General features: G+C 46.1%; 1 protein-coding gene across 5 annotated transcripts in view; it reads left to right on the forward strand.

Moving 5' to 3' along the window:
* The window catches only part of PKNOX1 (PBX/knotted 1 homeobox 1), an 80,156-nt gene that overhangs the window by 18,946 nt on the left and 45,316 nt on the right, over positions 1-15,894 (forward strand). For 4 of the 5 annotated variants that reach the window (XR_010321071.1, XR_010321072.1, XM_064279508.1 and 1 more), the window contains exon 2: positions 13,554-13,663. The exons of the other annotated variant lie outside the window; for it this stretch is intronic. Coding sequence is in view for 2 of the 4 variants with exons in the window: in XM_064279508.1 (XP_064135578.1) it covers positions 13,613-13,663 (51 nt within the window). In the remaining 2 variants the exon portion in view is untranslated. The remainder of the gene's footprint in view (positions 1-13,553; positions 13,664-15,894) is intronic. 5 annotated transcript variants of the gene reach the window in all.

Here is a 15,894-nt window from a genome sequence, read left to right on the forward strand (position 1 = left end):
TGTAGAAGTATCAAAATTCCATAGCTTCATGAATTTTTGGCATGTTTTTCAAGTCCTAGCAAGTCTATAATGTCTTATGTTTTCTGTTTCATTGGTCTGCTTATCTGTTGTTGTGCCAGTACCCACTTTTTTGTTACTGTGGACTTGTAGACTATTCTGAAATTTTTATTTCTTGACAGTTTTAAGAGTACTTTTGCTGTTCATGGACCTTTATTCCTCCATAAACATTTTAGACTAGGTTTTTTGAGTTTCTCAAAAAACAGGGTAATTTTAGTAGGAATTACATTTGCATGATTTGTAGACAATGACTGATAATCTACTGAGAACCCCAGTAGAATCTTCCTAAGCTCTTAAGAACTATGTGAAGGTCCATCGAAGTTGGCAGGTGCAAGGGCAGTCTGCACAAACCAGTGGCATTTCTTATACCAGCAGTCCACCAGAAAGTGTAATTACAATACGATACCTTTGACAGCAACAATAAAAACCGTAAAACATTTAGGTATTAACCAAGAATGCAGAAGGGCTCCATGAAGAAGACCATCGAATTTAATAAAGGATGTAGGAAAGGATCTGAACAAACGAGGATCCCAGGCTCTTGGATGGGAGGCCCAGGTTTTGTAATGATGCCTCTTCTCCCCAAATTCATCCACAGATACTTTTAAAAAACTATTATAAAGTTGTTTCTTGACAGCAGGGACTTCGGCTTGTTTGCTGCTCCACCTTCAGCGCTTAGAGCCAAGCCTGGCCGAGAGAAGACCTTCAATAAATATTTGTGGGATGGATGGAGGGATGGAGGGATGGCTCAGTCAAATGCATATAGAGTTGTGTGTCTTGCCTTCCTACATGACATGTTACCGTGAACTCTTATGCTGTTTTTGGATTTAACCTTTGTGTTTAGTGATCGCATGGTAGATGGTTGTCATTGATTTCACTGGTCCCTTGTTTCTATAGCTAGTTTCTGTTTCCGTTTTTTATTATTGTAGATAAAAGGCAGCTTTAGCATCTAGCTTTTCTTGCCATGAGCTTTTAATACCCTTTGAAGGGAGGCTTATGAGCACAGAAGATATTACTTGAGGTGATTACTTTTTAAATTGACATTAAGGCTACAAATTCTAGGCCTGGTTTTTCTCTATTTTTATGTAAGATTTATAAATCTTATTATTTTTGTAAATTTAGTAAATTTTAATCCTCACCTTTAAGACAAACTTTGATCACCTGAAGTTGACCAGACTAAATGTACTATCTTTTCTGATCAATTTCATTTACAACTTAAATTCACTTACATATTGTGAACCATGGTTTTAAATATAGTAGATTTGGTTTTCTTTCTAAGCACTTTAAGTATCTGACCAAAAAACTAAAACCTTCTCAAGTAGTTAAATAATTAGTATATCTAACAAGTTAAGATTATAGGGATAGTGAATCTCAAATTCTTAAACCTTCCAAACCTGTCTACCAGGAAGTGAGCTTTGTGGGGTCAGGAAACATGGCTTTTTGCTCACTGCCTGTTCCCAGCACCTAGAATGGTGTCTGGCAGTCAGTAAACTTGAATAAATGAAGGAATGATTGCAATCTTAGTAGACTTCTCTTAACTCCTTTCAACTTAGAAAAAAATATACCTAAAATCAGTAACTCAATTCCAAACCCAAACTCACTGCCATCAAGCCAGTGCTGACTCATAGCAACCCTGCAGGACAGAGTAGAACTGCCCCCCAGGATTTCCAAGGCTGTAGTCTTTACGGAAGCAGACGGCCACATCTTTATCCTGCAGGGTGGCTGGGGGGCTCAAACCGCAGACCTTTCAGTTACCAACCAAGCACTTAACCACTGCATAACCAGGGCTCCATAGTAGCTCAGTTAGACATTTTCAATCAGAATCAAGACTAAAATCAAAAATTAACTTGCCAAATTTTCTTAAATATTACATACACCTTAAATGCCAAGTACATAAATTATTCTGAAGCTAAACACACACACAAAATTAAACTCTAGACCCCAGAGGGGTAAACACACCACTAAGGCAATGATTAAATCATCTCCGACAAGGAAGGGTTCCCGTGTCGGGTGCACACGTTGGCTGGAGGTCTGCGTCGGGCGAGAGGAGCCTTGGCCCTGTGGACCTGGGACTGGCATCATGCCTGCTTCCTGCCTCAGGCCTGTACTGCGCCTACTGGGGCTTTACAGCCAGCTCAACATCCCGGAGTTAAGTTGAACCTTTCCCAGGTTCATCCATCTGATCTGAATAAAGGAAAGACTTTACCGCCTAAGGGATTCAAACAGTCTGTTTGTATCTGGTTCTTCACTGAAAAAAAACTTCTGTTCTTCCAGTCTGCCAGGACTAGAATGCTTAAGAATATTAAAGTGCCAGCCTGCTCAATTCTGCCCATATTTTGTGCCTTTGACTTTAAGGTCATAGCATTAAAGTTAAATTCTTAGGTTGATTTTGAGAGAGTATAACATTTTTTTGTCCCGAGGTGGCAAGAACAGTTAAGCTCTGGGCCACTAACTGAAAAGTTGGCATTTTCAATCCACACAGGCCTGGTGCAGAAGAAAGGCTTGGTGATCTGATTTGGAAAGGTCCCAGCCCTGAAAACCCTGTGGAGCACAGTTCCACTCTGACATACAGGAGGTTGCCATAAGTCAACTCTGACAACTGGCTTAAAACATTTTTCATGGCTAACAGTACATATTGCTAAAGTGCCTTCCAAACCAGTTATATGGTTTACAAGTCATAGTAATCCTACAAAGAGTTCTAGTTTTTACTTCATCTCTGCTAGTAAAGTACCTTACCATTGTTTCAAATTTTATAATTGCTAGATGAAAAAGGAAAACCCGGTGGCATAGTGGTTAAGTGCTACGGCTGCTAACCAAAAGGTCGGCAGTTCAAGTCCACCAGGCGCTCCTTGGAAACTCTATGGGGCAGTTCTGCTCTGTCTTATAGGGTCTTAATGAGTCGGGATCGACTCGACAGCAGTGGGTATTTGGTTTTGGAGGTGAAAAAGGATATCTTAAAATTTGTATTTCTTTAATTGCTAGTGAGTTTGTGTACATGGAGGCTGGAAAGTTGTGTTTTCTTCATTTGTATTAATCTGGATAGAACTCTTGAAAGGATACCGAAGTGACAAAGAACGTCAATAAATGATGCATCCTTTCCATTATTGGGTGGAACTGTAGAATTAAAGTAAACAAAAACTATGCCTCACACTTAAACACCACAGTATACATTGGGTTGGTAATTATCCACCTTGGATTTTAGAGCCCCATGTGATGTTAAGAAATTAACACCCTGTTCTTGCTTTTGAACGTAATACCAAAAAAGACCAAACTCATTGCCATTGAGTCAATATTGACCCGTGGCGACCCCAAGTGTTACCGAGTGGAACTGCTCTTTAGGGTTTTCTTGGCTGTGATCTTTATGGAAGCAGATTGCCAGGCCTTTCTTCTGCAGTGCCACTGGGTGGGTTCAAACTGCCGATCTTTAGGTTAGTAGTTGAGCACAAAAACTTTGCACTACCCAGGGAACTTTGAATAGATGCTTACTTTTGGTGTAGTGGGGAAAAAATAGGGATTGTCTCTCGCTCTCAATTGAACCTTTGGTTTTTATATAATACCTAATAAAACAGTTTTTGATAAACAAAAATGAGCCTGCTGATCATTCCCCCTTGAGCTGGATGCTTTTACCTGTTTCCCAATTAATGATAAAAATTGTACTTAATTATTCACATTCTATCTTGGGCTTACCTGTGGCCGGAGACCTGAGATCACCTAGACCCGAGCTGATGGACCAGGCCTTGGCCAGAACACACATTATCTCCAGTAAACCTGAGAAGTCATACCAGGATGGCAGCTGCAGGAGTGTGCGGTTTGCCTGCCACAAAACGTTGTAGCATTTTGCTGGAGAGTGGAATTCAGAGAGGACCTCTGCAGTATGAGCAGCGAATTGGCCGGTGGCCCGTCCCCGCTGGTACCCTTCCATGTCTGTACCCTACCCCGCCTGTACCCACTCCGTGCCACTCCTTCAGCCGTCTTGAGTGGACAACAGCATTTACTCGCGCATTTCTCCATCTCTGTGTAGAAATGGTGGCCACCCTGGTTCTCTGCCCCTCCCCTTTTTAAAGGTACTGATATATGTGAGTCATATACAGTTGCCTCTTTTTTAATTAAATTTAATTCCCTGCACAGTGTTCCATTGGATGGAGACACGTTTTCAAGGGTTTTGACACAGATTTCAGATTTTTCCTTTAGAAAGATTGTACCAATTTACATCAGCTATTGAAGCCTTAAGGAGCCCTGGTGGTGCAGTGGTTAAGCACTTGGCTGCTAACTGAAAGGTCAAGACCTGGCGATCTGCTTCTGGAAAGATTACAGCCTAGGAAAACCCAGTGTCCTATAGGGCCTCTGCGTTGGAATCTGCTCAGCAGCACACGACAGCAGCATAGAAGCCTTAGCCAGCTTGGGTAGAGGGAAGGACTGTATGTAGAAGTATTTGAAACAAAATTTTTGACTTTTCCCTAGTTCTTTATTATGAACATTTTAAAACACGGAAAAGTTGAAAGAGTAGAACGGTGATTAGCTACTACCTAGATTCCACAGTTGTTGACACCTGGCCACTGTTGAGCCGTGTGTGGTTTTGTTGACCCATCTTAAAGCAAGTTGTTTAAGTCACGATCTTACCCCTAAAATTCTCAACAGGTGCTCCTCAAAATGACAATATAGCCCACAAGTGTAACATTATAAAAAATACACCGTAAAAATTGCACTTGTTTTTGTTGTTAGTTGCTGTCAAGTTGGTTCCGACCATGGCGCCCCCACACGTGCAGAGTAGAACTGCCCCACAGGGTTTTCAAGGCTCTCACCTTTCAGAAGCAGATCCCCAGGCTAGTCTCTGATGCACCTCTGGGTGGATTCAAACTGCTAACCTTTCGGTTAGTAGCCCAGAGCTTAACAGTTTGTGCCACCTAGGGGCTCCTGTATCTCTAATATTACCTAACGTCAACCTTATGTTCATGTCTCCCCAGATTTCCCTAATCTGCCTTTTCCAGCCTTTTTATTTTTAAACCTGTATGTAATCGAAGGTCACATGTTACATTTGGTTGTTGTCTCTTTAGCCTTTTTTAACGCAAAGCAGTTTCCTCACCTTTCTTTTTAATTCTAAACATTTTAAATTTCAAGGTGCTTTTCACTTTGAATTTCAGACTTACAGAAAAGTTGCAAAAATTGTACAGATACTTCCCCAAATGCTAGCATTTTATCAAACTTGCTTTATTACCCAAGATTTTATGTTCTCTTTCCATATATATCTTTTTTTTTTTTAACATTTGTGAGAGTAAGTTGGAGACATGATGGCCCTTTTTGGCTAAATACTTCAGTATGTGCTTCAAAGCGAGGACTCTCTCTCAGTTAACAGTAGCACAATTACCAAATCAGGGAACTGACGTTGGTAACGTTCATACAGTATTACTGTCCATCTTCTGATCCTCTTTAAATCGTGACAGTTGTGTCTCTTCTCTCTTTCTCTCTCTCTCTCACGCACACACACAGACACACAGACACACACACAGACACACAAAACCCTTGCTGTGGAGTCGATTCCAACTCATAACAACCCTATGGGACAGAGTAGAACAGCTCCATAGGGTTTCCAAGACTATAATCTCCATGGAAGCAGACTGCCACATCCTTCTCCTGCAGAGCAGCTGTGGGTCAGAACCGGATGGCAGCCCAGAGTTAACCACTGCACCACCAGGGCTCCAGTAGTCTCACTAATGAGCTTTATAGAGAAAGAAACAGTCACGTGTTTGGGGTCTAGAACCCACTTCAGGATCACGCACTGTTCACTCATCATTTCTCTTGAATCTGGAAAGGTTCATTAGCTTACTTTTGTCTTGATCTTGACACTCATGGGGAGGACTGGCCAGTTATTTTGTAGCACGCCCCTCCATTTGGGGTCATTGGCTGCATCTTCAGGATTAGATTGATGTTCTGTGTTTTTGGCAGGACGGCACTGAGGCGATGCCGTGTCCTTTTCAGTGGATCAGATTGGGAGACCCAAGATGGGAGTTTGTCTCCTTACTGGTGCGGATGTTCATCTTTAACCTTTGGGTAATGTGTTTTCTGCCTGCCTGGTTTCTCCACTGTAATGTTACAGGTTCCCTTTGTGATTAATAGGTATCTGTGGGGAGATATTTTGAGACTATGTACATTTCCTGTTTCTCATCATACTTTGACCCCCTGCTTCCAGCCTCCCTTGAGGAATCTTGCCTGAAGCGGTCATTCCCGTGGTGGTTGCAAAGGGTCGCGTTCCTTGGACTTCCAGCATTCCTTCTCTGCATATCGGTTCCCCTCATGTGTTTTTTCATTTATATATGTATAAATCAGTATGAACACATGGATTCTTATTTTATTCCCAGTTACTGTTATTTACTTATTGTTCAAATTGTCCCAGAATTGGTCAGTGAGAGCCACTGCAAGCTGGTTCTTCTGTCCTTTTAACAAGCCCCTGTTGTCTTCTGAGTACTTCTTTACTTTCTGACACAACAAGTTTCAGGCTCATCTTGTACTTTCTGTGCCTAGCCCTGGAATCAAACTGGCCATTTCTCTAAGGAGCCTTAATTCCTTTTATTGGAGAACGATATTTAGAACCAAGATTTAGGTGCAGGGTGCTCACTGCTAATGGATGTCATTGCTTCTAGGCCCTCTCAGTGGGCAGAGCTGGGAAATTGTGTGCACTCGCATGTGTGTGTGTGTTTTCACACAGTATATATGTGTGTGTTCGTATATGTGAAATGTACACATGTATCTGTCTCTGTGTCTCTATGTATTAAAACCACGAATTCCTGCTGACATCTTCATTCCAACACCCAGGATTAGTTCTAACCTTTGCTCTCGCATATTTGTTAACTCCCTTCTCTGTCACTGAGAGCCCTGGCCCTCACTATCCACTACATACTTAGGTATTAAGCTGGAACAACTCTCCCAGTCTTCAAAAAATCTGCATATTTTAACCTTTAAAAAACTAAAAACAAAACTCAAGGAAATACCCTTTTTTAATCTACAAGTCTCTTGATTGTTGTAGGAAGATCTCTGTAGGTGTTCTTGCCAGGACACACCTGGGTAGAATGTTCTGTCCATCAGGCATATTTGTGATTCAGTGCCTGCAGGAAATGACGAACCTGTTCACTTTAAGAAGGAAGGATGTCAGAGTGGAGCTTGACGTGCCCTGCGTGTGTGTCGGGGGATGACATAGAATCGAAGCAGTGCTGTCTAGGTTCCTCCGTGCTTTCACTTTGCCGTTGAACATCACGTCTGCCTCCAGTATAATAGTGGATATGTGTCTGGGGTCTGTGTGGGGTGCGGTGTGGATGTGTGCCTGTACAGGTGACTTTGTGCCCTGACAGGGCACACGAGCTGTCTGCATCAGCGCTGGTTCCTCATGCCCCAGTCCCCCGTGGGGCGACGCGCTCGGGGCCAGAGGTTCACCTGCACTTGAACCACAGGAGAAGGATCTGAAAAGAGGAGACTTGGAGCTTGTACAGGACAGCTGATTGTGGGCCCATCTTCCCCTTTGGAGAGAAAGAGTCCTTTAGTCTGGAATGGAAACAGGTCTTCTCTAGCTTCCCTGCTGCGTGTGGACATGTGGTTGGGGGTGGTCTCTCCATCGCTCCTGAGCAGTCCACTAGCTCTGGCTTCCCAGGCATGTTGCTGCTCAGTCATCCTCTAACCCAGTTTGGTCAGAAAGCCGGGCAGTGAGAGACTTGAAGATATTTATAGAGAATTGTCTTCCAACAGAGGGACTCTGACTTTATTGTGGCTCTGTCTTCTCCATCTAGGCTGCCCAGGTGCTTATGCTCCCAGTCTACTTTAGTTGCAGCTGCTTGGGATACAGCACAGCTGCAAAGAAACCAATATAAGCGTTTGAAACCAGAAAGCCAGCAGATGTTGACTTCTTCAGCCACTGGTGTTGCTAGGCAGCATGACCTCTGGTGTGGACCTGTGCACCGTAGAGGTGAAGTCAGTGCCGGGCCGTGTCTTAGAAGATGACATCAGTGGGGTTAATAGAAGGCACTCATCACTTGGACTCTGTTCAGCATTGTCTGGGAAGGGGCTGCTCCACATGAGTAAATTTGTGCGTTTTGTTGTTGTTTAGTGTAGCCATTTCTTGAATGAAAATTTTTAAAAATATTTTTCTTTGCCATCTTGAAGAGCCTCTAGACTTTTCCTAAGATTTGCCCGGATAGCTGATGGACAGAAACCGCCATTTTCCGCCGTGCAGCTTTGGAAAGGCCAGTCCTTTGGTGGCCGAGAGCACCAGGATCTGTTTTGGTGCCATCATTTTCCTGGCGGGTTGGCCTGGCCTGGGCTGCCTGCTTTGTAAAATGGAGTTAAAAATATCTATTACGAGGATAACAAAGCAGCATAAAAGCCCTCCTTTTACTTCTCTGTTCAGTCCTAACACCAGCTGCCCATGTGGCGCTTCTTTCTCTGACCCTAGCCACCTGGAGCTAGGGTAGATCTCACAAGGTAAGAGGACCCTGAACAGGCAGATGCCGGTCAGAAGTTTGGGGAGCCCACAGGACACCCTCACTCTGCCCTGCTGGCTTTCACTGCTCCCTCAGGGTCAATTCGCTAGAATGGCTCACAGAGGGAAAGTACTCTACCTACGATTACAGCTGTATCGTAAAGAACACCTGTCAGGGACCGCAGAAGGAAGAGACACGTAGGGTGAGCTCTGGGAGGGCTCCCGACACGGAGCTTCCATATCCCAAAGAGAGTGCATCACCCTCCCGAGAAACAGGTGTTTTCACCAACTAGGAAATTTGGTGGCGATTTGGTATCCAGAGTTTTATTAGAGGTCTTCATTACATAATGTGGACTCTAGCCCCTCTCCCCTGAGGTGGGCTGATGTCACGAGGTAATCACGAGATGGCCTTCACTGCCCTGGCCACCAGAGTTAATCATCACTAGGTACCCCTGAGGTCAGTGGTTATCATGAGGTGATCTGAAGGCATCCTAGGTGGGGTTGTCTGCCCTGGCCACCAGAGTTAATCATTGCTAGGTACCCCTGAGGTCAGTGGTTATCATGAGGTGATCTGAAGGCGTCCTAGATGGGGCTCTCTGCCCCGGTCACCATGGTAATCATCATGAATTTGGTCCCTCTGGCCTGGCCAGCTGAAAGCCCAGAGGCGCTTCTTTAGCATAACCTGTCAGATTTGGAGTCCTTATCAAATTCCCAGAGCTCTAGGGATTATCTCTTAGGAACTGAAGACAAAGACCAGATTTCTTTGGGTTAAGTTAAATTCTAAAACTCCACACCTACTTATTGCCTTTCTGCAAGATTAAATAGCAGGTATAAAAGAGCCCATCCAGCACAGAGGGGCTGGAGAAACCTCACTTTTCCTGTCCTCTGCCCTGGTTCAGGTGTGAAAGCAAAGCTAGGAGGTCAGTGAGGTATTTTGAATGTCTGCTTATTATTCAAATGTTTACTTAGAGGAAAAGATGCCTTTTTTTTTTTTAACTTCGTTTTTTATTTTTTGCTTAAATAGACTGAGGACTTGCAGATTATTCCACAAGCCTCTTCTGACTATTTTTCAGTAACTAAAAATTTTTTTTATTGGGCTAGTGTTCTGAGCAAGCTGCAGAACCTCTCTGTGGAGATACGTGGTTGGGTCAGGCACAGACCCTGGCTTCAAGAGGCTTCCATTCCAGCAACCATTTAAATACAATAATAAAAATTAGAAAATGCTGTAAGTGGCACAAGGAGATGTGGGTGTCAAGGCAAGCAGAGCTGTCATAATTCATGTGTCTGAAAATCTGATACATCAGTGGTTAGTTTCAGGTCAAGCTTATGATTCATTCTTTTAAAGCCATTCTTATTTAGTGCCTACTAGACATCAGGGGTGGTTCAGTGGTGGAACTCTTGCCTTTATGCAGGAGACTGGGTTCCATTCGCAGCCAGGGCACCTCATGTACAGCCACCACCTGTCTGCCCGTGGAGACTTGCATGTTGAACAAGCTTCAGTGGAGCTTCCAGACTAAGATGGGCTAGGAGGAAAGACCTGGCGATCTGTTTCCAAAATCAGCTAATGAAAACCCTATAGATCCCAATGGTCTGATCCACAGCTGATCATGGAGATGACACAGGACAGGCAGCACTTCGTTCCGTTGTACGTGGAGTTGTCATGAGTTGGGGACCATTCATCATCACCTGATGACAGCAGACATCAAATACTCCACTAGTTGTTGGAGATGCAACCAGACGGGCCCTTGGCCCTTGAGGAACATCTAGTCTAAATAAGCACTTAAGGTGCTGCAGGGCTAAGTAAGTACAGGGTGCTATGTGAAGGCAGGGGAGACATGCTTAACCTGGGTGCGGGTGAAATGTGGGTATATCTCTAGGATCAGTTCCTGCAGGTGGAAATGTTGAGTCAAGGAAGTTCTCTCCTGCATCTGCCAACACCACTCCAAGTCACCAGCAGGCGGCGCTCAAACTCCTCTTGCTTGACCCTCATCAGCATTTACATGGCGGACCACTCCTTCCTCCAATGGCTTCAGTGGCACCACTTGGTTCTACCCTTGTCCAACTGGCCATTGCTGCCAATTCTTTGCCAGACCCTCCAATCTTCCTGACCTTCAGGCTGCCTTCCTGCGTGGTCTACCTCCTGTCTCCTGGGTGATCTCGTTGAGGTTTGGGCCTTTACACACTGTGTGAGTTCGCTGTGGCTGCCATACAGAAGGGTGGCTTAAAACAACAGAAATTTATTCTCTCACAGCTCTGGAGTCCAGAAGTCTGAAAGCAAGGTGTCGGCAAGGTTGGTTCTTTCTGGAGGCTCTGAGGAAAAACCTGTTCCACATCTGTCTCCTGGCCCCTGCTAATCCCAAACGTTCCTTGGCTTGTGGCTTCAGCTGCGTCACCCCAACATCTGCCTCCATTGTCACATGGTTGTCTTCCCTTTGTGTGTCTCAGACCTACCCTTCCTTTCTCATGTGAGGACACCAGTCATTGGGTTTAGGGTCCGCCCTAAGCCCTTGACGATCTCATCTCAAGGTCTTTAATGTGATTACATCCTCAAAGACCCTGTTTCCAAGTAAGGTCACGTTCATAGCTGCTGAGGGTCAGAACTTGGACGTATCTTTTCTTGAGACAAAGTTCAACCCACCACATGTGGTAAGAACACTCAGCTGATTAAAAGAATAATAGCAGGTTTATATTCCTAAAATGTCCTGACTCCTGCCTTCTCCCCAGGCCACAGAGTCTCTCTTTGCCAGTCTGCTCTTCTTTGAGAAACCCAACTCTACCCTGATGCTTGATGGGACCCGTGGAGCCCTCCTGACTCTTCCCACAGCCCACTTCCAGTCCCTCTGCAAATCCTGGTGGCTCTGCCTCTGGGCAGTGACTCCCTCATTCGTGTGACATCCATCCACAGCCTCCCCTGCTCCCCATTCTCAGCCCCACCCCCCAGTCATGCTGTCTGTTCTTCAGACAACAGCCAGGGAATCTCCCAAAGCATAGGCCTGTCAGTGCTGTGCTTACAGTCTCTCCAACTCAGAGGCTCCCACAGTCTTCAGTACGGTCCCCACTGTCACCCCTGCAACTCCTGCCACCCATGTCCCCCTACCTGTCTGCTCCACCTCACTGGTCTCCAAGCTGTGCCTCAGCTGCATTGCCCCCCTTCCCCTGGGCCTATACCAGCCCTCCTGCCCACAGCGTCCCTTCTCACAGGCCCCTTGGCCCTGCCCTCCAGTTATCCTCTCTCCTTGCTGCGTTGGCTACCTCATCTCATCACCTTCTCACTTGATTATCGTTGACAGGTTTGCGTCTGTCTCCCCACTTGAATCTAAGCTCTGTCAGGCCTAGGATTGTGTTTTTCTGCTGTGTTCCCAGGGTTTGGGACCACACCTGACACCTCAAACATTTGCTGAACAAAGGCAGGCATGAGTTTATTCCTCCATGTCTTTTTGTGAAGTTTCATGGCTATCCCTCCAACGTCCTAGCTCCTCAGAGGTGGGGCAGTGCTCGACCCCGGTGGGCGGTGGGGGCTCCGGAATGACACCTAGGTCAAAGCTGCTCTGCTCTCTTTAGCTCTGCAGCCCTGGCCTGTCCCTCAGGCTCTGCAGTCTGAAATGGGCTTATAAGAGAACATCCTTACTGGGCTGTCTGAGGAGGGCCCGAGTTAGGATGTAACATAATCAGACAACACCCCAGCATTTGCTGCCATTGTCACCCGCTGCTGTTAGTAGCCTGGATAACCCCGGTCCTGGGAGCTGTTTTGCCTGTGATGAGCTTCCAGTTCCTTCCCCGTCTGCTCACCGTGGGTTGGGTGTGCTTCAGAGAAGCATGGTCTCTAGGGTGACAGTTGGTGATCTTGCTGGTGCAGAGCAGGTAGGCAGTGTCCTGGGCCTGCACAGGCCTCTCAGCACAGCCCAGATGTATCACTCATGGTGGGTCACCCTTCTCGGTCTGGGCCTGGTATGGTCAGGCTGGACCTCTCCTGCCCCGTGCCAGCACTGTGCTCACACGGCGACAGTGTGTGCCCTGCCCGCATCCGCACCGCAGGAGTGTCTGTCATCCCTGCCGTTTTAGCTTCTGCCTGTCATCGGCCCATTAAAGCTAATGGAAGTGTTGTGTTGCCGCTAAGCAAATAAGCCATTGTGTGCATATTTATACTATGTTGAGGTGCTGTGAGTGTGCCTGCCTCAGCTACCATGAGCATACCCATCATCCTTCTCGTCCCAGGCCTCTGCACTGACCACTGTCTCTCTGTGGATACCGGCTTACCTGGTCTCAGCCTGACCCAGGCCCCAGCCCAACCCTGGTCTCAGTGTCACCCAGCCCCGGCCTAACCCTGGTTTCAGCCTCACCCAGGCCTCAGCCTAACTCTAGTCTCAGCCTCACCCAGGCCTCAGCCTAACCCTGGTCTCAGCCTCACCCAGGCCCCAGCCTGACTCTAGTCTCAGCCTCACGCAGGCCCCAGCCTGACTCTAGTCTCAGCCTCACCCAGGCCCCAGCCTAACCCTGGTCTCAGCCTCACCCAGGCCCCAGCTTAACCTCCATCTCAGCCTTACCCAGGCCCCAGCCTAACTCTAGTCTCAGCCTTGCCCAGGTCTCAGCCTCACCCAGGCCCCAGCTTAACCTCCGTTTCAGCCTCACCCAAGCCCCAGCCTAACCGAAGCCTGCCCTGACCACACAGCCCGGGAGGCCACCCTGTCACCCCTGTTGCGGCACTCCCTAGCATCTCCCTGGTTGTCTCGCTCCCCCTTCCCCTGTCTACTCCAGAAAGCAGAGGCCTCACTGTGTCCCAGGGCCCAGGTGGTCACTTGCAGGTGATGGTCATTTACTGTACTGTGGCGTCCTGAAGGCTGGACCAGCACAGTGCCCATCAGTGAGGTACTGTGGATTGGGGTTTGATTTATCAACGTGTTTTAAGGATGGCTTATTCTCTCCATATGACAATGTGTGTTTTTTTTTTTAATTGTGTGGATGCTGTGGAGTAGTAAGGGGGACAAAAAATGCTCTACAACTATTAACTGATGTTTTTCTGCTTTTGTTTTCCCAGACCGCATTTGCTTTTGACTCAAGATGATTTGATGTCTTGTAATAACACTCTCATTAACCATGATGGCTACACAGACATTAAGTATAGACAGCTATCAAGATGGGCAACAAGTGAGAGCCTTAACTTTATTCTTAATTGTAATCACAGTTAATAGACATAGTAATAAGACATGAAAAATGCTTCGTATGTTTATACTTCAGTTTCCTTGAGACTGGAGGTTCAGTTTAAAGTGTATTAAACATGTATGTGGGTGTTCAGAAAGATAAGCTATAGGATTGTTCAGATTGTTTTCTTAAGCAATATCACAATTGCCACTAATTTTGACTCCTCTAATTATGTGACAGTTTCCTGGGAATTTATCTTTTTAATGTCAGCGTTAATGAGGACTGTTGCTTTTAAGGGAAAGCTGCATGTTTTGCTAACCACGATTTTCACATTGACCAGCTGCTAGCCTGAGTGTCCTCCTTGATCATGTTCTGGCGAGAGTCCTGAGGTTTCCTGTGTTCCCTGGTGAGCACAAGGGAACCACGGTGGGGAGGGTACAGCCACACGCCTCCTTCGTCCACAGCCGAGTGCTTTCCATCTAGGGTGGTAGGGAAGGATGGAATTGTTCTTACCTGTTTGGATGGAGTTCAAGCCTAGAGAATTTTGGTTCCTGTTTTTGTTTTTGGCTAGCATAATTTAAGAAATAGAGCTATCGTTTGTTTTCATACCTTAGGCAAATAACTTCTTGTTTTCTCTTCTTTCAGTAACTGTGCCAGGCACTGTGTGGGGTATATTACATATGTTTCTTTTCATGAATAAGGTGCTCAGACAGCTGCCCAAGGGCCCAGAGCCTTGCCAGGGTGAAGTTGGGGTCAGAGCCCCTCTACCGGACACTACTTTGGGGTTCTGGGACAGGCATCAGGCCTGGAGGAGTAGTTGCCATCTAGAGAACTTTGTCTGCCCTTGAACAAAACAAGTCACACAGAGATCCCGTGTCGTACAATAGTAGCTAGTCATCTGTAAAAATTAATTTTGTTTACCGTATTTTCTGGCTGAAGCCAGAAAACTGAGTTATGTTTGTTCCTGCGGAGGAAGACCTTTCTATTAAAACTGAGTTAAATTTTTTTTTGATATGGGCAGCATTGTAGTCTTGTAGTGTGCTGAGCATCTAGTGGTAGAGAGCTGCTGGTGCCCCATTTACAGAGAAATAGACAATCGCAGAAAAAGGAGTTTTCTCCGTTGTGTTTGCCTTTTGGTTTAATATTATTTCAGTTTGTTCATTGATTCATCCAGCAGAGATGCTTTATTTCTCCTAATGTGTGGGACTTTGTGTTGAAGGTGAAGACACAGCCCTCAACCCAGGGGAGACAGACAAGCAGATAGTGTGATAATGACAGTGCAGACAGGGGCAGGGGGACCCCTGATCCAGCCTGAGGGGAGTGGGTTAGCTAAGGGGGGCAGTAGTAGTCAGAGAAGCTCTCCAGAAAGTTAGATTAGTTAAGGGGGGGGGACAGTATTAGTCAGGGAAGCTTGCCAGAAAGTTGGGTTACTTAAGGTGGGGGGGGGGGGTGGGTGATACTTAGGGAAGTTTCCCGGGATGTTGTCCTGGAGACTAGGCTTAAGGTAGAGGAGGGTCAGGTGAGGCACTGCTGACCACTCAGGGCGAGGGGACAGCACATCCAAAGGTCCAGAGCAGTAAAAATCATGTTGCATTCTGGGATTTATAGACAGATCAGCCTGAGTCATGACGAGCTGCTGGTTGCCCAGCTCTGGGAGGTGCACTGTGGTCTTTGTTAGTGGTGCCTTGTGGGTTTACCCAGACACTGGGGCGTGGTGGTGCCCCTTGGTTAGAAAGGCCCCAAAGGATCTGTGAGCTCAGCATCCCCACTCAGTTCAGGGTCCCCCTGGAGCATCCTTGACAGCCAGTATCTAGACAGTGCTCTCCATGGTCCAATAAGAGGGTAGAAAGACGAGGCTAGCTGGGTGTTGTTATCAAATAATGTTCTTCAAGGGGGCCTCATGGGTACCATATTCCTTGAGTTCTTTCATGTTTAAAAATGTCTTCCTGTTGCTTTTTTACATGACTGACATCTTGACTGAGGGTAACTTGCTGACATTAAACTTTTCCGTGAAACCATTGCAGACATCTCTCATCGTCGCCTGGCAAAGCTGCCATGGGAGAGTTTAGGCCAAACTGAGTTCTCCCTCAAAATATTAGTTTTGTCTGAGTGGGTGCCTAAGGAATTTTTTAATCCTTTAAGTTTAGTATGGAGCCGGGCTGTGCCCCACGTTGTACTTTCTGTATCAGATTACCTTGGAGCGTGGCACGCGTTTGATCCATAGACTTAATTCTTTC

Source organism: Loxodonta africana, chromosome 2, assembly GCF_030014295.1.
Source record: "Loxodonta africana isolate mLoxAfr1 chromosome 2, mLoxAfr1.hap2, whole genome shotgun sequence".
Classification (NCBI taxonomy): domain Eukaryota; kingdom Metazoa; phylum Chordata; class Mammalia; order Proboscidea; family Elephantidae; genus Loxodonta; species Loxodonta africana.